This window comes from Passer domesticus, chromosome 7, assembly GCF_036417665.1.
Source record: "Passer domesticus isolate bPasDom1 chromosome 7, bPasDom1.hap1, whole genome shotgun sequence".
NCBI lineage: Eukaryota > Metazoa > Chordata > Aves > Passeriformes > Passeridae > Passer > Passer domesticus.
In genome coordinates this window covers 52633349-52657118 of record NC_087480.1, presented here as the reverse complement: position 1 = coordinate 52657118, position 23770 = coordinate 52633349, and the positions used below count along the sequence as shown (strand labels likewise).

The 23770-nt window shown below is 44.7% G+C and overlaps 1 protein-coding gene across 6 annotated transcripts in view; it reads left to right on the top strand.

Annotated features, from left to right (window-relative positions):
- The first annotated feature begins 5552 nt into the window (after positions 1-5552).
- ERI3 (ERI1 exoribonuclease family member 3) overlaps positions 5553-23770 on the top strand; it is a 128272-nt gene continuing 110054 nt past the window's right edge. For 2 of the 6 annotated variants that reach the window (XM_064428674.1, XM_064428679.1), the window contains exons 1-2: positions 5553-5665; positions 15095-15369. In XM_064428674.1, coding sequence (XP_064284744.1) covers positions 15118-15369 — 252 coding nt within the window. In that variant the 5' untranslated portion in view covers positions 5553-5665; positions 15095-15117. Of the gene's footprint in view, positions 5692-8052; positions 10076-15094; positions 15370-23770 lie in introns of those variants that run through there. The other 4 variants (XM_064428677.1, XM_064428675.1, XM_064428678.1 and 1 more) reach the window with 4 other exon arrangements.

The window sequence follows — 23770 nt, the reverse complement described above, 5'->3', positions numbered from 1 at the left end:
AAATACTGGCAAAGACATTTGGGTGAAGAGTTTTGGTTTTGTTTTTTTTTTAACGTCTCATTAAAAATGTTTTAAATGCTTAAAATTTTCTCATTTCACTGCTGTTGATGCCCTTACTTTGAAACACAGCTTTCCCATGACAACGTAGCTGTAAAACACATTCAACTTTTAAAATTTTTTCCTTTTTTTTTTCTTTTTCTTTTTTTACTAGTTAGCAGTGGAGTTTTGCTATAGCTATTAAAATATAAAGAATAAACTGCACCCAATTGCACAATATTTTTTACCAGGGTTAAGCCTGAATTTCTTTGTGGATGGCATTGAAATACCAAGATTAAGTATACAGTGAGAGCGCAAGGGTTTTACGACATACAATAATGTAGAAAAGCTTGTATTTCTTCAGCAAATTGACATCACTGTTTGCCCTTCTTTCTTTGTACGTCTTGGGCCTGATTTTTAGGAGGAAGAGGTGGAAAAGGCATGGTAGATGACTCAGGCAGCTCTCTTGAACTGAAATCACGCTGGCAGCAATGGGACATTTTACAGTGCTGTAAGTGGCTGGTTTCACGGCTCCCACTGCTCCTCTGGGAAGGTGATCCCACAGTTTAATGCATCATAGCCAAAGGAAATTTCTCCTGATGCTCAGCCTGTGTTTTCCTTTGGTCAAATATCTTGGGGAAATCCTTTGCTGGTGGGTCATTTTATTTTGTGTTTTGGTGCTGACGCCTTCCTGACAGATGTTGTTTTTCTGCTCATCCCAGGTACAAAGTGGGATCGAGGGGCAAAAGTGTTTTCACTGGGACCCACACAAAGGGGAAGAGCACTGACCTACAGCCTGAGGAACACAGTTGTTTATGTTTGCTTTGCATTTCTCTGCATCCTCTTGCACTTGTGGTTAAAGTGGGATTTTTTGGAGACAGGACCAGCCTGTCTGACTAGCTTTGTGTGCTCAGTCAACAGAAGGTCCAGCAGGGACCATTCTGACCATTCCAGCACAGCACAGACTAGAGAAATAAAATGCTCACATGCACCAAACCCTAGAAGTTTGCTCAAATCCAAGCAGATCTCCTATGGAGACATCTCATCCTGATGTGAAATGTCCAAGGCTCCCTTGTCCTCTGTTAACATAGCCCACTCAATAGCCACTTTCTGATGTCCTGCAATGTTTTTCTAATGCACTTTATTTCCTAGCCTGCCAAAGGCTGTCCCTCTCACCTCTGTTTTAACTGGAAAAGGATTTCCACCCCACGGCCCTGATTCTGGCTGAATTAATGGTTTTTGAACTGAATCAGCACATTTGAAGTTAAAACAGATCCCCACTGAGTCTGTACATTTTTATTACTGCGCAAGGAGTGCTTAGGAAAATAAAAGGAACGAGAAAGCCCTGAGAGTGGACCACCCTGTTGAGGGGGGAAATGTAGAAATCAAGCATGTTTATATGAGTGATATTTATAGGGTCAAGTGACATATATTGTACGAGGCCTTGGAGCCCAGCTCAGGAATACCACATACCAGTCTGGGCACTCATGCTCAAGAAAATTTAATTGAAACTGAAGCAGGTGCAGAGGAGGTCTACTAAGATGGAGAGGGAAATGGAAAGATAAGATGCTAAGGAGACATGAGAAAAAATGGCTTGTTTAGGCCATCAAAGCAAAGATGGCAAAAATGACTGGGATCTGAGAGCTGCCTATGAATACACCAGGAGAGGGAAATAAACCAACAAGATAAATCAAAGGATCTTTTTTCTAGAATAAATTAAAGTAGCTATAATTACTTTTTATCTGGGAATTAGGTTTTTCCATCTATCAGGTAGAGAAAAGCTGAAGAAGCCTTCTACTTGGGTTAGTAAAAAGACATATTTGAAGATGGAGGTTGATAAATTGGGATGTTGGAGAGGAAATTATATTACAAGATAGAGAAGAATGGCTCAGTATCCCTGGGACTTCTTTCCTGACCAATACTCCTACCTGTGGATTGCTTTTATCATCTGAAATACTCTTTTGCCTTTTCTTTGCTAAGGGCATCAGCACCTTTAAAATCTCCTGTCATTGTCATCCAAGAGCCCTCTGCTACATCTGCAAAGCTCCGAGCCCCACAGAACTGCTGTTGCTCCCAAATTCATCAAGGGGGTCACTGTCAGACAATGAGACACACTTGCTCCCACGGGGTTTGAATGAGCTGCTTTCTTTCAAAACACCCTTTAATTGACAGCTAGAAATAGCTTTCCATGATGACAGGCTGTCATTAATATCATTCACCAGAATGATACCCCAGTGATAGTCTCTGTGTTTAGAGGAAAAGGGAGAGAGAAATCCTCTGCAAACAAATGTTTCAACAGAATACGTGAACTGAGCTGTGGTTTCAAGAATGACAACATGAATATAAAAATGTACATTGTGAATATTAGTATTCCCTTAAATATGTACTCACGTTGGTTAATGAGTCCCACCGGTGGCGTTAGTAACTGAAGGATTTGGGTTGGCACGTTATTAACTTGTTAAGTAGAAAACAGTGATACAAAACTACTTGTCATGTGTATTATAAGACATTTAAAAGTTTCACTCAGCATAAGCAGCTGAACAGTATTAACAGAGTTGCCTTTAAAAAGATCTGATGTTTCTTTGTGCCATAATAATGTAAAATCCCATTGCTTTAAAAGGACCTGTGCTCCATGGACCCTTGGGAGGGAGGCACTGGGAGAAGGGCTGGGGAATGTCCCTCCTTCTCTGTGCTGAGCCAGCAGCAGGCAGAGACCTGACAGTTGATCTTGGGTTGGGATAAGCTCAGCCCTGTCTTCACACAGAGGATCCTTTGCTGCTGCCACATAGGGCCAGGGGGGTTCGTTCTGTATTTTCTGCCTTACCCTGCCCCACTGCTTTGCTACTTTCTAATCAAGCTCTGTCCATCTATCAGCCCAGTGGTGGCTTAACATTTGTGCTGAATGAAATGATGCTTTGTTAAGAGACCGTTGGGGTTTTAAAACAAATAAAACTTCAGGTAACTGCTGACCACGTTGCTGCATCTGCTGGCAGCAGCAGAGGGATCCAGCCAGAGGAGAGAAGGTCACAGCTGGAATCTGAGCTGATTTCCACCCAAGGTTTGAAGATAGTCTCTCATGTAAAATAGGGCAGAGCAGACACTGCCTCAGCATGGACCCTATTTCCTATGGGCTTCTTCTAGCCATCTCAAAATCTGTAAAGTAGGGCAAGCAATTAAGACACCAGAGTGACTCCTGGAACACGCTGCCTTGCTCTGGGATAGAGCTGGTCCTGAGGCAATGGGGTCACGGGACCGACGTGGGCTGTGCTACCTGGAATAAATAAGGTGGCCCTAATGAGCAACTGCCAGCCCTTTTGACCACTGGTCCCCACCTGCATGACCCAGTTTGTCAGCATTCCTTGCCTGGGGCCCCATGGCAGTTGGCTGCCTTTACTGGCACAGTCCCTTGGGGAGGGGAGCAGTTCCCAGTCAGGATGCTACAGGGGCCATGTGCATTGAAGGGCACGCCACAGGATATCTATTGATCACCCTCATTTATTTTTCCAGAAGCCTGGAGTGAGCCAGATTAATCTGTAGGTGACATTTTCAGGGGCCTGCAGTGTTCATTTGAGGCATAAGACAGGCTCAGACATGAGCAATACAGAAGTGGTGACAATATTTCATAAAACATGGCTCTCTTTGAATTGGTTTGGGTGCTGAGAGTTGTGCCAGATGAAATGCCTTCTGAAAGTGCAGGTGCTGAAGGGAATCTCATTGCTGTCCTGCAGTCTTTGGTAGACAACTTGTACGGGTCTCACAAGGGCCAGGGAGGCTGGCAGAAGCCAAGGTGTGGCCCTGGTTACTGCAAATAACTCAGCTGGGAAAAGGGGTTTTCCCCAAAGAACTGGGCAGGAGGAAATCCACCTGCTGTACTGCCTGGGAAACAGCATGATGAAAAAAGGACATGCACACATCTATGAGCCATTCAGCGTTTGTCTAGACCAAGGAATTATGTTTTACTGCAAGATGCAGAGGTCAGCAGAGGAAAGGCCTCTTCTCTTGCATCCTCTCAGAAGTACAGGCAGGCTGTGAGCCCTAAATTTCAAGGTTTGGGACTGCGGTGTAATTTCAGGCAGTTTCCATCCCTGCTAAGGGAGGGCCAGGGACAGATTGCTCAAGGAACACCACAGTGCAAAGGCCTTCAATTCACTCTCATGGGCTCCTGGCAAACCATACATCAATCACCAATGACTTGACAAATCACAGCAATAGAGCTAAGCTTAGAAGTAAAATTTCACATTATCCTTGCTTATGTGGGTGGGAAGCTGAGAGATGCGAAATCTAAGAGGGCTTAAAGGAACTCTTACTATTATTAAATGGTTTGCTGTTGGTATTTTTATAGTTCTGACATGATACTTTCATGGTTCAGGCCTCTCAAGTTCAAGGCTGCACACAAACAGAGGAAAGGATAAATCCAGCCTGAAGAGCCAGCAACTCAATTAAAGGCAGGAGAACCAGGCAGATTGAGTCAGGCAGCCAGCCCACCTTGTGTGGAGCATCAGTCAGTGATCTCTGCACTCTGGTACTTATCTTTGTCCAGTATTTTAAGACATAGAGCCAGAGACAGGCTTAAGGAATGATTTGAAGAGGAGAGCAAGACGACAGGTAGGATTGCTCCTGCCTGCAGGCAAATGATGGGTAAGGTGGCCTGTAGAATCCTTCACAGTCCTATTTGCATGAGTCAGTGCTCTGAGTTTGTTCATCATGCATATGAGGAGCATCAGGGGTGTGCAAAGGAGCTGCTGGCTTCAAGTGTGGAGGTGTGAGTGAATGTGAGAAGGGAGGAAGGAAGCAATGAATAGCAGGGAATGGCCCCAGCTAGAGCCTTGTCATTGCAGCTGAGATTCCAAGAGTTATGGATGCCTCAGTAGGCTAAAGATTAGGTATCACTGCAGGTGAGTTCCGAGAATCACAGAATTGTTAGGGTTGGAAGGGATCTCTGGAGATCATCCAGTCCAATCCCCTTGCAAGGCAGGGACACCAGAGCAGGTGACAGAGGAATGCTTCCAGGTGGGTTTTGAATGTCTCCAGAGCAGGAGAATCCATGGCCCCCCTGGGCAGCGGCCGGGCATTCCCTGAAGGAGCGCAGGGCAGCGGGCATGGATGGGGCTCAGAGCCCGCAGAGTGTGACAGCCACTGGCATCTGACACGAGCCAGACTCAGTGCCAGCCGTGCGAGTGGGGAGGAGGTGCCACAGCTCGGGGGTGTCAGGCAAGGCCCAGGCACGGCTCAGACGCAGGTTTCGCCTGAGGGAGAAGCCGGAGCCAGCAAGAGCTGAGGGAGGTGTCCTGGCCGTGCGGTGGGATGGCCCTTCAGGACACAGGGCGGGTAAGTGCTGGCCCCGGGGCAGACCAGGGGTCGGGTCGGCGGGGAGAGGATGAGGTTCCGCCGGGCACGGGGGTGGGAACCGGCGCTCGGGGACCCGGCGCGGCGTCGAGGCGCGGCCACGCGGCGGGGCCGGCCGCAGGGAACTACGACCCCCAGCGTGCCCCGCGGGGCCGCGCGAGGCAGGCGCCTGCGCGAGGGGGCGCGGCGGGTCGGAAGCCCCGCCCGCGGCGGCGGCGGGCGGCGCTGCGGTTGGGCGGCGGCGCTGCCGCTCAGCGCGGGGTCGGGGGTCAGAGTGCGGGCGGTGAGTGGCGGTGCCGGGCACTCGTGGTGCGGAGTGCGGGGCGCGGGGCCCGGCCGGGCCGGGGCGGCTCCGCCGCGGGGGTGGCGCGGGAGGCGGGCGGCGGCTCGGCCCAGCCCTGCGGGGCCCGGTCGGCGCGGGGGGCCCCGCAGGCCTGGCGGAGACGCGGCGCCGCCGTGGCCTGGGGCGGGGGGTGAAGGCCCGGCGCGGAGCGGGGGCGCGGCCCGGCCCCCCGCGGCGGCGGGGCTCGAACCGGGGCCGGGGGCTGCGGGCCGGGCGGGGCAGGGGTGCCGGTGCCGGTGAGGACCGGGGGCGGCCCCGGCCCGAGGGGAGGGCGCGGGGTGGCGGAGCCTCGTCCGCTCGATGGCCGGGTTGGCGGGCCCTGGTGCGACCCGCAGGGGAGGCGTTGGGGGTGGCTGTGGCAGCAGTGCCCCAGGTCCCTGCTGGAGCGGGATCACTTGCGTGCAGGGCTTGAGGAAGGGAAAACAGCCCGTGTGCCCGGGGGCTGGGCACGGGCTGAGCTGGAGGCAGCAGCAGCAAGGATTTTTTTATGTTTTGGGATGTGGAGGTAATGAGGGAGTAGGAGGTTTGTTTTGGTTTGGGTTTTTTTCCTATATTCTTTGCCCTGTGAGATTGAACTGTTCACCTGTCTCAGATCTGGAGAGTGAAGTGAACTTGAGAAAGCTTGGGAGTACAGTCTGTTTACTTGTTTCCTGAGTGGCAGTAGGAATTTCTTCCCTTTTCTTTTCTTACTGCTATGCTGTTACAGGTGTTTCTTCCAAACTGAGATGGATGAAGAGGTGTTGTCATTTACTACTGATGTTCTGTCTTTTACAAGTCCTGTGTCTGGTGGATTTATGTAGTGATTGCTGGCCTGTTTGCCAATAAGTGTGACATTTGTTTTGCTACTTCTTTACTTATGTAGTTTCTTTATTGAGCTTTTGGTTCCAGAGATGGTAGATTGGAAGCTGCTGTTTAGTCTGAACTCTTGATATTCTTTCAGCTGCCATGCAAGGGGACCAGCAAGTTTTCTAATATGTTAATGCTTGCACTGTGTCTCAGGAAGGATGAGACATCCAGGGCTCCAGGAAGGTACATCTCCATAGCACTTGTCCCATCAGATGTTGTTAACAGCTGTTGGAGACTTTTACCTGATTTCTTTTTAATGGTAACTTGGATAGATTTCGTCCTGTAGTGTCTTTTTGCATCATTGTAGCATCTCATATCGCTCAATATCAAAGTTGGCATCTGAACTTTAATCCAAGAATGAATTATTCTGAAAGTCACTAGTGTGTTAAAAGTCTAGTTGATTAGTCCCCACTGTGTAGGCTTGGGTAATTTTATTTCAGATTTTTTTTTTACTTCAGATATTTTTGTTTCCATTTCGAAACACTGAATTCTGCCCTTTGCAGCTCAATTTTCACGTTAATTTACAGTATGGACCAAATGTTTGTTTTCTTTCAAAGAGTGCCCCTGTGGCCCTTTTATACATTCTTGTTCATCTCAAACTTTGAGTTGCTCTACATGAATAGTGTGTTTGGTTTGGGTTTTTTTTTTTTTTTTGTAAAGTTAGTTTGTCTAGACAGATTTGAGTGGTACCAAAATCCAAAAGAAGAAAGTTATTAAAGCCTTTTAAAAAATGCCTATGTGCCTGATGCTAAATAAAGAAGACCTTGGATTGAATAAACACTGATAGGACCTGAAGTTTCCGTTCTGCACTTGAGAGATACTTCAGTTTGCTTTCTTTGGAGGGCCTGATTACAGCTGGTTTGGTGCTTATCTTGTTTTGATTCTGTTAACTTTGGTAGGCCTTGATTTGATTTTTTACTTTTTTTTTGAACCCTCTTAAATTTTGGAAATAGAGTTCTGGAAGATACTTAAATGTGTGAAGTGTTTGCATTTTGCCCTGTCTCAGTGTCAGTCCTGGCCACCTGCAGTGGAGGGCCCCAAGGCAGGCGTGGTGACATGCAGGCAAATGGTGCAGGACTGCCCACTGTGCCTGGGCTGGCAGGGCAGCATGGAAAGCTGGAAGCAGCTGTGCTTTTGTCACAAGTCTGTCTTGGATCTGAAGCAGGTATTTTTGCTAGAAATGGTCCTGGTGTTTCACTGTAGTAGTGATGAGCTAACCTACCAGTATGGTGCCATGGCAAGCAGGGGAGTAAGGGAAGAACTGGACAAGCTGAGGCTCTTCAAGACATAACCTAGAGCAGAAGTGCTGGCTGTGCTGGGGACCATTTCCCTTCCCTAAGAGAAGTGATCTCAGCTGGCCTGAGGCCAGCTGAAAAGTTATGTTCTCCCTAGATGAATTGTAAAGATCCTTCTCTTCCAGCAAAAAAAAAAAAAAAAAAAAAAAAACCCAAAAAAAAAAAAACCAGCTGTACTTGTTGCAATCATTTTTTTTCCCTGTGGTTGAATATTAGGGTCAACACTTTCCCTGGCAGATTTTCTGGGTTGTATGGAAACCATGGCCCACTGTAGCTGCTACCCTGCTTGGAGCCTTTGCCAGAGTACTGGCTTTCTTTTAACACTTTTGGAAGTCATTTGTGAAGATCAAAAGTTACCAGTGTATTGAGCAATGCAAAGCTTGTTTCCCTGTATCCAGGCTGAGATTCATTTGGCACTCTCAGGTGTTAACCTTCATTTTTCAGATAATGAAGGTGTGCAGCTGTGTAAGTGGTTTGAACAACTGTGGTATACATGTGTATGAAAATGAAGTAATTATGCATGCCAGATACCATCAAACAAAGGGTGGCCTACTATGTCTCCTTTCCACTGAATTAGGCCAGTGTGCAATAGTAGCTTTCACTGACTAGATGTGTAGTAGCTACAAATCTCTAGCTGTGGCAGTGGGAGCTGTGCTGAGGATTGAGAGTACTGAAGTGCCATAAATTGCAGAACTCATCTCAAAGACCTGGGCTGGGAAAGTTTGAATGAGAACTAAGGCCTGTTGTTTTTTGACAGCGAATGGATTGACCATTGGAACGAGCTGTGTGGAGGTAGAGGGGAACCTCCATTCTTCGTGCTGCAATTCAAGGCCACAAACTTTTCTGAAAGATGTTCAAGCCTTTGGGCTCGACTAAGGAAATGGAAACTTTAGGGCCAGCATTACGTGAGGTTGAGACCAGATGGGCTGATGGGCTTTGTGAATTCAGGTTTAATGTGTCTATGCTGCTAGAGCCAAGATAACTAACTTGTCCATTCTCTGCAAAGTGCCATGTGTCATCCCAGGTGTGTCTGTCCTGGTGTGAGTACATGGTTTGATGAGCAGCTGAGCTGACCAACAGCCCCAATGGCTCATCTCATTCCTGCTTTTGCCAGTGTGGACTCATCCTCTTCTTGGAGTTTTGGTATTCATCCACCCTGGCCCTGAGCTAATTCATCTCACTAAACCAGCCAGAAACTATAATCTTGTTTTAATTGTGTTTTATTCTGGCTGTGTTAGTCCCTTTTATAGGTTCCTGTGGTTGAATTGGCTTGCAGAAGGGCCAGACAGGCTCAGGAACTGGTGTAACATAATCAGCAGGAGAGCAAGACCGAGAGGGAAGGACAGGCCTGCCTCCTTTTGGCCTCCCAGAACTGTTGGCTTGGTTAGCCTCATTTGTGTAGTTTCACACTGGTGCATTTTCTTATGGCTCCCACGCAGAGGCAGGAGACTGGACTAGAGGATTTTTGGTCTGATCCTGTGAAACTGTTCTTTTCCTTAATAGCAGATCTGTTCTTCCTCTTTGGCTTTTGCTGTATGTGTCCCTGTTAATGCTTCTTTGTTTTAATTTTTGTTCTTTCCTTTCTCTACATTTCTTCTAAGTGACCAGTCCTTTGCTGTGTGGAACTTCTTCAGACTCCAGCTTAGACCCGTTTGCTCATCTGCAGTTACTCTTGGAGAAGGTTTAAAAATACACAGCAAAGCCTGTCTTAGGAGACCAGTCAAGGAGCTGACGAAAGTGGGTTGCCTAGCAGAGGTGGCCTAATAAAATTGGAGTGGAATTGTACTGTGCATCTTTGGGACGGCTTCTGGGTGGTCTGTTCAGACAAATTCATGTCCTGCTGGTGTGGAGTCTCATGTGGGTTTCACTGTGTTGTCAAGTGAACTGAGATGTGTTTGTTTCCCAGCTTTGTAGGGTGCCATAGCTCCAGCAAGTGCTTCCCTAAGTAATCAGCGCCTTCAGCCTTGCACATTGTGATCTCACAAGCCATCGCGTCTGTGATGTCACAATGGAAGAGATTCTGGTGCTCTGACATGTGGGGTCGTGCCTTTGACAAATCAGCCAAGGAACCCAGCGGCAAGAATGAGCTCAAGAAATGGGAGAGACCTTCCTTAACCCAAGAGTGCCCTCCATCCTTTAGTCAGCCTTTTCTGTGTTCACTTATCTCTTCCCTAATGGCCATACAGAGGGAAACCAGTGCCTGTATAGGGTGAATTAATTTTTTCAGTTGACCTACCATGATGCATGTTTCTCCCAGATGAGCAGTTGCCCAACTCTCCTCCTGTACCCCTCATTCTTTTCTGTTGTTCCCCTCACTTGTATTGCTTCTAATTTTAGACTGTAAGTTCTTGAGAACAGGGACCTCCTCATCTGTAGTGGGAAGAGCCTGGGTGTGATTGTGGAGTACTGTAAAAACAAAACGATGAATGCCAAGTTGTATCTGAGCTGAGTAATGATGGGGCAGCATATAGATATGCCATGACATTACAAATTTTCCAAAACACAGGCGTGGTTGTCTAGCAGTGCTGGAGACAAACCCGGCCAAACGTGAAGGGAGTGCAGCCATGAAGTGTACTGTTCTCATGCTGAAGTGATGATACTGTGAGGTTAACAAATTAAAGAAAGAAGCAAATCTACCTGTCTAAAATTGTGTTACTTTATTAAACAGTTCTAAAAGCTTTGTCTTTTGTTATTTGTTTTACTTTATGTTGGTTGGGTTGTTTTTTTTTTGCAAGTTTGAGTGGTGAGAGTGGATAAGATGGTCTTGTTCATAGTCTCTTGTTTCCTGCCTCACAGGCTAGCCAGGTGCTGTCATTTTTGTACTGTAGTTCATCTAATGAAATATTTGGCTTTAGGTTAAAGTTGATTAAAAAACACCCTGAGTTATCTCTATTGTTCTTCAGTTATATTTTCACACAAGTGAAATATGGGCTCACATTTGACCTCTGAGTATGCATTTGAACAGCTACCAAAATTGAAGTCCTGCATTTTTTGTTATACTGTGTTCCAGGTGTCACTAAATGTGTGCAATTTTGTTCTACAGAAAACATCTCTATTACCCTAACTTTTTTCCCTCCATAATTTAATAAAATAGACAAACCTGACTTACATTTTTGATTGGTTTGCATTGTTCTAGCCTTGAGTTCAGTTGGCTTTGGAGGCCAGGAGTCACAGCTGCCCCTACCCAGGTTTTGCACAAATAATAAATGAAGTATTTTACTCCCAGAGCTTGCTTGCTTTTATTTTTTAATTTCAGTTTCTCTTGTAGTTTAGTTTAGTGGGGGCTTTTCTTGTTTGTTTTGTAATATGGTGGAGGACTGTCTTGTTATAACTAAGTAATTTAACATGCAAGTGAAGACTCTTATAAAATGTAATTTCTTGGGTCAGCCCGCCAATATGAAGTTAGGTGCTGTCTTCCTGCCCCTTCTCTACTCAGCTTCTCAAACTGGAAAGTAAAATTGAATATTTTGGGCTCAAAGGCAAACTGTAATTTTAATTAGATGTAGTTGTAAAAAGTTCATATTCATCTTACGTGCCAGGAGTCATTAAGCTCAAGTTCTTAGTGGGCTAATTTGTCCTGCCATTGATGAATTTGAGTCCTCTGGAGCTTGTGTGGTGCACATCTCTCTCTGTGGCTTTGGGGCTCCCCTGCAGGCTGGGGATAGCATTTGCACTGCCCTGCTGGCTGTTGTCACCAGCATTCTTCACGTGGCAGGAGTTCCCTGTCTTGTTCCCTGCCACTTTGGTTGTCCCTAAGCAACTTTCCCAGCAGGAAGCCTGGCGTGCAACAGCCGCCAGTGCAGATTCTCCGCTTCACACTCAGTGGGGCCCCTGGCAAAGCTGATGGCTGCAGCTGACACTTGCCTTTCTCTTGGCTTTCCTTCCTTACTGGTGATCAAACTGTCGTGCTTTAGTACCACATGCTTGGACTGCTAAAGAAGCAGTGGTCAGCCTGAACTTGTCTTGGTACCTGCAACTGATATCCAGAGAACATTTTTTTATCAATTTATTTTTAAAATATAGATGCTGATTTTAGCCAGTACTGTCATATGGAATGCCCAGTGTTACACAGCACAGAACACAAACTATCTTCCAGCTGAAACCCACCACATACGGCCATTTCCCATCTTACTGGGTGTAGCAAATGTAAAGTGCTGTCACATTTTCCTAGGTCTGTGTACAATCTGTCAAAATAATTCCTGAGGTCCAACCTCAGTTCATGGTCCCATTACATTTCATACGTATCTGTGTGAGGAATTTGAGCTGTGTGATATGAAATATTAACCTAGTAAGGTTGACTGCCAGATGTGACAGCTTGCACTGTCTGAGATTATAATCTGATCCTGTGTGTATAAGAAATATATATATGGTGTTTTATGTAGGTTTGGAAATGGAATCACTGAACATGTGGATTTATATGGCTAGAGCTGGGTTTTTAATTTTTGAAGCTGCATTGCTTGCATCATTTTCTCTTGGAAAAAGTACAGGATAATTACTAGTGCTTTGCATTGTCATGGCCATTATAAATGCTTTACATGACATCTAATAAAGTGTGTTTGCTCACCAGCTATCTTGTGCTCTGAGGCACTCTGACCTTGCCAAAGAAGATGATGTGAGGTCTTCCCAGGGCACCCAGAGCAGTGGCTGGGTAAACATACCGTTAAAACTTCATTTGGCTGAAGGTGCAGAGTTTGCAGTGGGGTTACCCTTGTTTGTATGCTGCCTGTGTAGGGAAGTCCACATGCAATATCCCACTCACACACCTTTGCTCAGAGCACTGCTCCCTCTGCTACACGGGAGAGTGGGGAGGGAGGCTGCTTTTAGGATGGGGAGCCCGATCCTGTTGCTAGACGTGGACCACTGCAGAAGCTCTTAATGTAAACAGGCACTGGATGCTGGCTGTTCATTTCCTCCACGGATGTCACATGGTACTTTTGTGACCCTGACCTGCCATGCCAGAGTCTGGCATGGTGCTGCTGTGTCTGCGTGGGGACGTGTCTGAATCCTGCCAAGGCAGCTGGTTTACCTTTGCCATGGACACAGTAGCTCTGCACCACTGTGTGTGGTGCAACTCAGCCTGAAGATTCATGGGGTCTGTGTCAGATACCCTGGTCTTGACAGTTCAGATACATTAGAGAAGAGATCTTGCTGTGGGTGGGTGGATAACACGTGTTTTATTGCCTGTGTTTGATAGAGGGGTTGAAGCCTGTCTGCCTCCCCCACTCCAACAGTCTATTTTATTTGATGCAGTAGGCTAAAGATCAGGTTTTCCTGCAACTAATTTACAAGCTACTTTATTCTGAGATTATATTTGTTGTGATGGGCCTTTAAACTCATAGTAGTTAGAAGATTAAAACCATGTATACCTTAAATATCTTTTATCTGGCACATGTTAGAAGAAAATAGAAGTAATTTCTATTTGGCTCTAATGCATTTATGAATGACAGCCAAAGCTGTAGATGAAAAGGCAATTGGTAGAACTGAGCCCCTTTAAAATAAATGCCATGTTGGGCTCTTCATTTTTGGTTTTGCAACTTGAATTTTCAGTTTTCAAGCTACCTGCTGTCTGGCACATTGCTTTAATAAAGCAAACAGCTCCAAAACATGAAAGCCTTGAGGCAGGGGCAATGCATATATGCCATGGAATTGGCAGTGTGGGCACTGGCTTGGTCTTAAAACATTTCAACTTCTTGTATTTTTGCCTTTCACTCAAAAGCTTGGAAAGGGAAGGTTACCAAATGCGTGTTTACTCGAAGCACACAACCTGCTTAGCCGCAATTATCTCCTAATCTGGTCCTTCCGAGTTTCTCTGGTCTCGCAGGTAAATACAGATTTAGCTGTTATTCAAGGCATATTATTTACCTCATTAAGTGTGTGTTTTGGCACGTGCATTATTTACCTGACAGACTAACGGATGGGAGAGAGCAAATGCTGTCTTTTGTGCAAACAGTGACTTTGTTCATGAGCAGCAAGTTCCCATTTTGCCGTGGCCACTTTGTCTCCTTGTCTCATGGCGGGTGCTTCTATCCCTGCATGGTAGAGCAAAAAGCCAGCACAGGTGTGGGGGTGCCATGCTCATAAAAGGGCAGGTGGGTGGCATGTCAAATGATGGAGTTCTTCCACAAGCGGTGGGACCTGCTGTGGGATAGGTTTAAATATCTTATGTAGCATGATGTGTATGTATATATATGCATACACAATTAGAGGGGGTACTCCTATCCTTCTTCAAGAGGACTGAGTTGGTGCAATTTGCTTGTTTAGCTATCAGTCCCTGTACCCATCCGTGTAACACCATGAACTGGTCTTGAATTCTCATCCCTGTAGATCTATTAATGGCCCTGAGGCTGACCCATCTTGGATAGTGACAATCCTGGCAACTTTTTCCTGCAATGTTTTAGAACAAAAGTAGCAGGAGGGGAAATCCAGGTCATCTCAACATGGATAATGCAATTTATTTAATAGTGTGTGTTAGATGAAAGTATCAGAAGGTGATGGCTGAGTGAGGTATTTCTTTGGGAGGAAGACTGTAGCCTATAGAGTCCTGCTTGCCTTTTACACTTCCTGCAGTACTTGCGTGTGATTAGTTGAACTGATAGCCTCCTATGGGAGAAATACCTGAAATTAGAAGTGGATTGTAGCACTGAAATCACATCTCTGAGAAACCTTGTATACAGCGCAAATGAGAACTTTCCTGGGGAGGAGCCTTCCAGCCACCAGCTACCTGGATTTGTAATGGAAATGCCATGTTTTGGTGCAGCTGGCAGATGTTTCAGGGTCAAGCTGTTTGGATAAGATGTAGTGTTGATATGTGTATTGCTGTGTTTAATTTTTACCATTGTATATGAAAAGATAAAAGGCCTCAGAAATTTCAACAGGGCTTAGATTGGATATTCTGTGTTTTAATTGTTTTGTGTTATGTTCTGCTGATGAGGTTCAGCAGTGGGGTGTGATCTGGTGCCTGGAGCCATGACTGTTGTGTAGTAGACTAGCCATGTCTAGTTCTTAATTTAGAGTAGTTTGCAGAGGTTAATTTTCAGTTGCCTGTGATTCTGGACACCTTGAGCTCAATCCAAATGTCATCTGTTGTGCTTAGAGCAGGTTACTGTGTTTTTTCAGGTTTGTGATGCTGGAACCTCCACTGGGAAGCACAAAGGGAATCCTGTCAGAGGAGGATGAACCAGTAGAGATAAGATGTAGGTGTGCATGAGTAACGTGAGTCTCTCTTCAGTTTCAGATGCCTCTGGATGTTCAATGATAGCACTTCTCCATACTGGAGCAGCAAAGTTTCCCCCAAACTTACTTTCAAGGTCAAGACAAGCTGTGTCCCCCCTCTTCCCAGCTGGTGTTCTTGAAGGGTTCCGCTCCATCGTAAGCAGGAAACTGGCGTCCCACGGCTTTGGAGCTTCCATGGCAGCAATGTCATCCTTCCCTCCACAGAGATATCACTACTTCTTAGTGCTGGATTTTGAGGCTACATGTGATAAACCGCAGATTCATCCTCAGGTAAATAGTTAATCATGTTAATTATTGCCTTGCAAGTTGCTGCTGCTCTTCTGAGAGGTAAAAGAAAAAAACAGTGCTGGCTCACTAATTTTTTCTGGTTTGTCCCACCTCCTTTCTGTTGCTGATTCTCCAGGGCTCTTGCCAGTCACCTGCTGTCTCAGGAGCAATGCTAGGACTGTTTGGTGGGAATGAATAAAGGAGTCTGATTTCCATCAAGGAAGTGACAATTCATGTGTTACTGAAAACAGCTTTAAGTCATGTATACTTGTCATTTGTCTGAACTGGGAAGGGTCTAAAAATTTTTGGCTGGAAACTTGCATTAATAGATGGCAGCCGTGTTTGATTCTGGAAGGAAAAATTCTACTTGTTGGTAGTGAACAGCTTTAGGAAAAGAATATTTTGAATGATGAGAATATGTGCAACATAATGGTATTTCTAAGTAGAGAAGAAGAACAGTTTGTAGATAATTTCAGCAAGATCAGGTATCTTGCCTGGGTTTTAACTCTGGAGTGTAATGAGTCAGGAAGAGTTCAGCTTCAGAGAGATCTTCCACTGCTCTACCACTTGAGACATGCAGAGATCCAGATGAAGTACAGAACTTTTCTGCAAACAGTTCATCCACAGTACTGTAGAGCAGATTAGTAAAAATATTCTCAGTTGTCATCAGGATGGGCCTAGGTTTTTAACTGGAAAACTGTACTAAAAAGACAAAAACCCCTGATACTAGGTTGGTAGCGAACAAACAGAATTTCTGGATCTAAAGTGGACTCAACCTCCTATGCCAAGTAATTGATCTTCATGTGTTGGTAATGCCTGCATTGGGTGACAACAACTTTCTTTTGCTTTTTTTCAACTATCTGAAAGGCTTAAGCAGTTTTCAGCATGGTGTCTCATGACTGAAGTGACTCAATGCAGCGTGTGCGTTTCCCTTGCGCTTGTCCCAACAAAAGGTTGCTGCAAGTTGGGATCAGACTTGGCTCCTGCCTTCCCCAGTAGTGCCTTGGTGGGTGCTGCCTGTTCTTTGTGTTTCTTGAAAAATGGATAGCAAATTCCCTGCTCTTTTGCTGGCTCTTTGTGGGAAGCTGTTGTGGCTCTGCATCCAGTTCTGCTAGCAGGCTCTTAACCGCTCCCCAAGTGAGATATCAGGCTATTTCCCGCATGCTCCGCCTCGGGTGCACAGACCTGTCAAAGCTGTAAATTGGATCTACCTTGTCCCTTTGGATATGGGCTTGGTCTGTGCACATTTTGATGCAAAACCATGATGCATGTGGAGCTAGTTTACAGCTGGCAGTAAAAAGGAGCATGAGTGGAATATGATTACTACTGTTTTAAGGAGCTTTGTCCCCAAGTCCTTGCCAGGGAAAGTAATGGTCTGGGCCAATGCAGATCTGCTATATATTTTGTTGGTGAGATAGCACCTTTAAGGTGGAGATGTTCTTCAGTGTTGTTTTTCCAGTCTGCTGTGTTCAGTGCCTGTCTGCATCATATAATGTGTTGAAAGGGCTGTCAGTCCCTCACATCCTCACCAGCAAATTAGTTTGACAAATAAAGAAATTACTTTTGCTACATGGGTCTCAATGTAGCTAGAAAGGCTGAAGGTGCCTGCCAAAATCTGGAAACTTTATAAAATGAGACTTCAGTTGATGCTCTTACCTACCTCTTATGTCTTTGCTGACCAGCATGGCTTTTGTCCTCTTCACTCTTAGGCTGTATGTCATGGTGACTGTACCATGCATTTCAGTGATGTTTTCTGCAAAGTTTTGGTGACAGGATCTTTCTGTGCAGGATTGATAGACAGGTTTTGGAGGTTTGGTCTGAGGTCAGAGCTGGGAGCTGGAAATGGTCATGTGCTGATCTTCACTGTGATACTGATATTTTTTTTGCTTTTATTTTAATACCTGCAAAATAAAAATCTAGATACAATGAAATTCAAATGCAGTGGGATTTGATGAGAAGGCTGTGCATACAGAGCTAAGCTAAGCTGTGATCCACGTTACTTTAAGTGGTTAGACATAGCTGTAAGTTTAGCCAGTTCAGCCTAAAAATCTTGCAAGACTTCACTTGCCACCATACAGCACATTTCACATTTCTCATTCACTGTTCTTCAGAATATTCTGGCTTTTTACAGGAAACTACTGAAAGAGCTATCTTTTTATGTACACTAAGATGTGTGACTGCCACATCTGCTCCCCCTCCCGTTGTATTTACTCGTGCTCCTCTGTAACTGGCAGCCTTGCTGGCTTTATCCCTGGGGAAGTCCTTCATGCTCATTTGTGAGCCCTGAAGACCCCTTCATTTCCATTCTCTTTCACATTGCCCAATCTCTCTCTGAGGTCTCGTGGTGTGGCCTCTGTAATGGGGATCAAGGAGGGTCAAGGACAGTGGTATTCCCCTGGGAAGCCATCTGCATTGTGGCTCTGGTGGCTGAGACTGCTGGCTGAGTGCCTTGTGGCCGCTGCCCTGTGCTTTACCACTCACTCCTGTGTCAGGCTTGAGGGTCCTTCATGTTCCCTGCCCTACACCCACAAAGGAGTGGGAGCATCCTCGCAGCCCTGACTTCTGACTGCTTTCAGAAGATACGCCCCTCCATCAAAGTGCTTGTTTATATACACATAGAAACTGCTCAGCTTTATTGGTTTTCTGGATGCATGCATGAATAATGGGACCATCCCAGAGAGAAAAGAAGGTGTGGGGGGTTTTAACTGCACAGTCTGTGTCATGTAGTGTTTTAGCCATCCAAAGGTCATTAGGGGTTGGCAGTAAGAGATGTTTATGGCTGGCCTCTCGCATCTCTTTAAAGCTTACCTTGTGCCTTTGGAATGTGATCCGAAGCCCACTGGGGTCAGTTGGGAGCTGTCATTCTGCGGAGGTCGGTGGACCCTGAACGGTGGTGGTGTATTTCATTTTTCAGCTCTGAGTTTTTTCTTTTACTGTCTGGTAAGAGTTTATAAGTACCTGCTTTTATACACTGTCAGCCCAAGAGCTGGATACATATGGAGTTTTATCTTCATGAGAAGATGCATTAATAAGTGGGAGTCTTGCTCTTTTGTCCCTCTGTCCTTGTAGACATCAATGTTTATGATGGTCAGTGCTTTCAATGACTGTGTTAAGCAGCTCCACTGATTCAGATCTGTGGCTGCCTTTATTAATGCAGTAAGAAGGTGTGCCTCTTTCAGTCAGCAAGCTCAGTATCTTGCCTTCAACTTCAGCCGAGTGGATGAAAAGAAATTATTTGTTTTAAATATAAAAAGTCTGAAGGTAGAAATCAGATCTGTTCAAAGCTGAATTTGAAATTAGCCTTCTATATATGATGTTAATCTCTAATTTATTAAAGCCACTTAAATCAAAATCAAATTAAATTCAAGGTCTGTATGTCTGCTGCCTGGAAGTGTAGAAGGGCATTAGATCTCTGACCTGGTAGAAGGAGCTGGATCTAGGAGTAGCTGAGCTGCTAAATGAGCTTTTGGTAGTGATAAAGTTGCGTTTTCTCATGTCAGTTTTTTCAGGTGTTCAGTGTCTCAGATTCACTCAAATTGGTAATCATTTTGGAAGTAGTAATTTGCCTCTTTCAAACTCTCTGTAAAGGGAAAATACGAAATGTTCAGATCTCATTGCTGAAGAAGGTTGTGACCAGAAGCAGAAGAATAAATTGTTTACAGACAATGTTTTATGTGTCCTCCTAAACAATACTTTTTAAATGCAAAAAATCTTGATTTTTTTTTTTGTTAGTGTATCCTAGATACTTCTACTCTGTTTGGCATGCATTTAGATTGTTATTTCAGGAGAATTTTTAATTATAATTGCTGTCAGATGAAACTGGATATACTAATAAATATAAAACATCACTCACCATTTCAACATAAAATGATAAACACTGATATAGACTAAGCAGATGTTCAGTTACTAATTTATTTTTGGTGTTCAAACAAATCTGGATGATCATAGTACATACTGTGATTGGCAAAATGTATTAACAAATAGGAGCCAGTCTTTCTGTAAGATAATATTTAGTACAAATGCAGGAGAAGGTTATATCAGATTCAGTGTATATTTCCTTGAGTGCTGCTGTAAAAGAGCAATACAGGTGTTTTCCCTTGAACATCCAGCTCACAGTCACGGGCAGGTACAGCTGGACTGGCTGTGATGATCTGTACAGCTGCCTGTCCTGCTCTATCTGTGATCTTGTTACTGCAGCAGGGACAACTGAGTCATGTGTCTCTGCTCCTGAGCTGCTGTGATTTATAGACTGACCTTGTAATGGGAATGGATGCTGATTTCCACCAAATTTAGGCCATATCAACAGATGTGCAGTCCCTGCCAAGCTCTGTGTAGGGTGACTAGGTAGAGGATAGGGAAGCTGCCTTGGGAGCCATAGGTGAGGCTACTTTGTAGGAGGAATATGTCCTTGAAATCACAGACTTGCTGCAGGAGGAGGCGATGGAGGGATCTCTCAGCTGCTGGGGAGCAGGCTGCTAGGTACCTTCTGTGTGCTTTGCATGTAGTTTTCTGTGGAGACTGAGGCAATCCTAGCTGAAGGCCAGGATGGGAATGCAGGTGTCTCACACAGTAACAGACCTTGTCACAATCCTATCCAGAGGTGGATAAACGACCTGTGTGTGCCTGTGCCTGCCTGCTCTATCTAGACATCCCCATGTAACAGCTTTCTTCTTGCACTGTTTTTGTGTGGCTGTTAAGCTCAATGTGCTGGAAATCACCTGCCAAAACCTTTACTGAGGATGATCATGAGTTGCTGAAAAATAAAGAAATTCAGGCTTGTTTCCCATGGCAACTTTAACTCAGCATAAGTATTACAGTGGAATATTAATCTGTAATTACCTATCTTCATGCATCTTAGGCTTGGGTGTAGTTTTAATTACCTACTTCTCCATTCAGCTTCTTACAATGCTGTTTCTAGAGAAATGCTGTTAAAAAATGCATGTAACATAGCGACTTAAAGGTATTTTTTTTCTTTTTACTACAGGTAAGTAAATATGTATGTATTTATCACCTCTTTGCCAGTTACGACTGTTATTATGCCATTGTTCTTACATCAGAATGCTTTAAATTCCTAGAGTGGCAGGAAACAGTTCATATAAGAGCCCTTTCAAATGAATTTTCCTGTTTGCATTGAGTTTTTGAACAAACTTCTTTAGGTCTTGTAGCTTTAGAGAGTTACACTGCACCTGGTGTCTCAAACCTGCATGCACTTTGCCTTGGAGACCTCCCTCATTCTCCCAGTAAGTGGGGACAACCTTTCTGTGACCCATATCAATCTGACAGGGTGGGTTATGACTTCAGGCAACAGAATTAGCTGTATTTATTTTAAACCTGATGAGCTAGAGAACATGAACAGTTATTGAACCCAAGTCTCCTGGAGAGCACAGCCATGAGACCACCAGGCAAGACATCTGATGTATGAAAAAAAAAAATCAAAGCAATTTTTTATTTAAGGATATAAACCCAGCATTATTATAGCAACAAGTCTAAAATACCAAGGCACTCGAGTGGCCAATGACTGCAGTCCTAACCTGACCTAACCTGTTCAGCTTTTGGCTGGTTATTGACAGGCTGATGAGATGACTGCTTTAAAGCAATCAGTCATGTTGCCCTTTCTTTCACAGTGTGCAGAGACCCCACATCAGTTATGCATCCTGGCCGTGCAATTTCCCACCTGTGCTGTTTGAATACTGTATCCTTAGCTGTGCAAACATTACACATGGTTTAGGTGACAAGTTGCAAAGTTAAGTAGACTTGTTGTTACAGCAGAAAGTAGTTGAGCGGCAGTCACCCTGAAAGGAAAAGATCCAAGCTAGCTCAGGAATGTGCAAGTCTGCTGGATTGTTTGCCTCTCCATAAAGCCACTGATGAGGACTACATGTGCTTCTTGAAATACTCCTATCATGTGCATTTCTGAAGTGAAGGGGATGGGTGTCCCAGGTTTGTATCTTTGCTGTGCTTGTCCTGCCGTGTGCATGGCCCGGCGTGGTTGTCGGTGATCGGTGTGTGCCTGCTGCTCTTTTGCAGCCTCTGAGGTACAGGAAGTATTTTGCATCACTCCCAGCATAATGTTTTAAAACTAGGCAGTATTCTTTCATGGCATAATGCCCAGCTAGTGCTACTTGGTGATGGTGCTTTTCAGGCTGCTGTGGTTCCTAAGAAATTGTCTTTGTCATGTTAAAGTGGTCTTGTCTTCACTTTGAACAAAACCTTCCTGATAAAGAAGCAATGCAGCTCAGCTCTTTTAGTGAGAAGGACACAGGACATGCTTAAATCTTGTGGGCTTTTTCCCCTTTATGCCAAGCTTGCTGTGCAACCATCCCTACATTGTCTTTGTTGATCTGTGCACTTGTTATCTGGCAAAATAACTCTTCATAACGTTGTTTAGTTCCTTTCTGTCAGGCAGAAATGTGCTGTCATCAGCAGCCAGTTGTGATGTCTGTAAAACCCTGGGTATTCATTTACATGCACTAATGTGCCCTTTCTACCCATCCCAGATGTTTTAGTGTCGTTGGGAACATTGATCATTTGTCCTGCTCAATATCAGGTGAAGAGGTTGGGACTTGAAATGATCTGATAATTCTGCAACAGGGACTTCAGGGGCTGTTTGTCTGCCATAGAGAGGAGTGGATGTGAAAAAGGATATAGTGTAGTTGCCATCTTGCAGTGGAAAGGTAATACTTGGAAATGTGTGTGTGTGCTGTTTTTAACTTGGTCTGAGTGCTAAACTTCTCCCAAACTGTCAATCTTAAATTGTTGTTGGCTGTGTCAGTAGAGATGTTCTGGGTGGTTAAATATATGTCAATAGTGCTTGAAGAAACACACTGAAGTGTTCATGTCTGATGGTCTATATTTCTCATCCCATGTGTGAAAAGAGGGAGATTCTGCCTTATTCTTGATGTCTGGGTCCTGCTGGAAAGATCAAAATAGTGGATTTTGGCAGGGAGAGATGATGGTGGTGGTGAGAGGTAGGAACCAGCCTGGGAGAAAATGATTACTGAAAGTTTTGTTAAGGATGGCAGGACAAGGGTTGTGAGCCTGCTGTCAAGATTTCAGGTGCAATGGCAGGCATGAAAAACTTCCAAGTATCACAATGGTAAGTTTAGGAGAAAAGTGTTATTTGCAAGACGTGGATCCTCCTTTTCTTGGCCCTTTGAGAAGGGACTTGAGCTGATGAAGTACTTCACTTTGTATTCCCTACTCTTTAGAAGAAAAAAAATATACCATTTCAAGAGAGTGAATAAGAGAATCAGTGAGTGTGACCAGGGGTCTGCAAAATGCAGCTGTGAGTGCAGACTGGATGGCACTGGGGTTGTGTTTAAAGCAGTGATGAGAGGTGTATATAAGATGAGGTCTTTGTTACAAAAATGACAAAGGCAATGTTCTGGCCTGTGTCTGCTGTGGGTAGGAAGAGCAATCGGGAATTTAAACAACAGCAAGGGAAATTCAGATTAGACATTAGGAAAACTTATCCAATGATAAGACTAATGAAACGGGAGGATAGAGTGAGTGCCTGGGGAGTATGTGAGTCTCTCTTATTGGAGTCGGTAAAAACAGCCTAGACAAAGTCAGAAATTATTTAGGGGGTGATGATGCTGCCCTCAGGCAGGTGCATGGACTAGATGTCTCTTTTAAAGCTGAAGCTCCTGGAGGCATGTGATTAGATGGGGATTTCAGCTTCTATTAAAGAAAGAGAAATGGTCCCTCACCCTCAGAGTTGTAAGGCAGCACTGGGAAATAAGAGCTACGTTTGATGTCAGTGCAGAACCCAAAATGCAACTCAAAATTTATCTTTGAGGAAATCCAGCATTTGACATTGGGCTTCAGTGCCTGAGTATTGGAGGTAAGCAGTGTGATTCACCTGAGAGCAGAGGGAAGAATAAACAGTGGATAATCAATGGTCAGGCAGCAGAATTTTTCTTCATATCATCTTATCCCAGTGTTTCATGATCTTCCCATGTTCCTTCCAGTTCTCTTTTTTTTTTCCCTTTGTTTTTTGTGTATTTCCCTTCATGCTTTTCTAGGATATAATAGTACTTTTAAATTTATCTAATTGTTAGGTGTGTGCTTATGTGTATTTTAAGCTAGGTAGTGATGGAAAAAAGAAATTTGGAGGTCAGCTGCATCCCCAAAGACCTTTTGATAGGTTTAATCAGTACACAGAGTAACTTAGCCGAGACTGAGGCGCTGAGAGGCTCCATGGTGTGTGTGCAGGCAGACATCCTTTGGAAAGCCAGCATAGCCCTGATTCAGCAGAAGTCCTGCTGTTCTGCACTGGAGAGGTGTTGCCTTTATGGTGCTTGTTTTGGTTAGTTTAATAAAAATTTAGAAGTGGGAAAAGACCTATGAGGTCATCTTGGTTACTGTCCCTGAGGGCCAGTGCAAGGCTGCTCACTTGGAAATG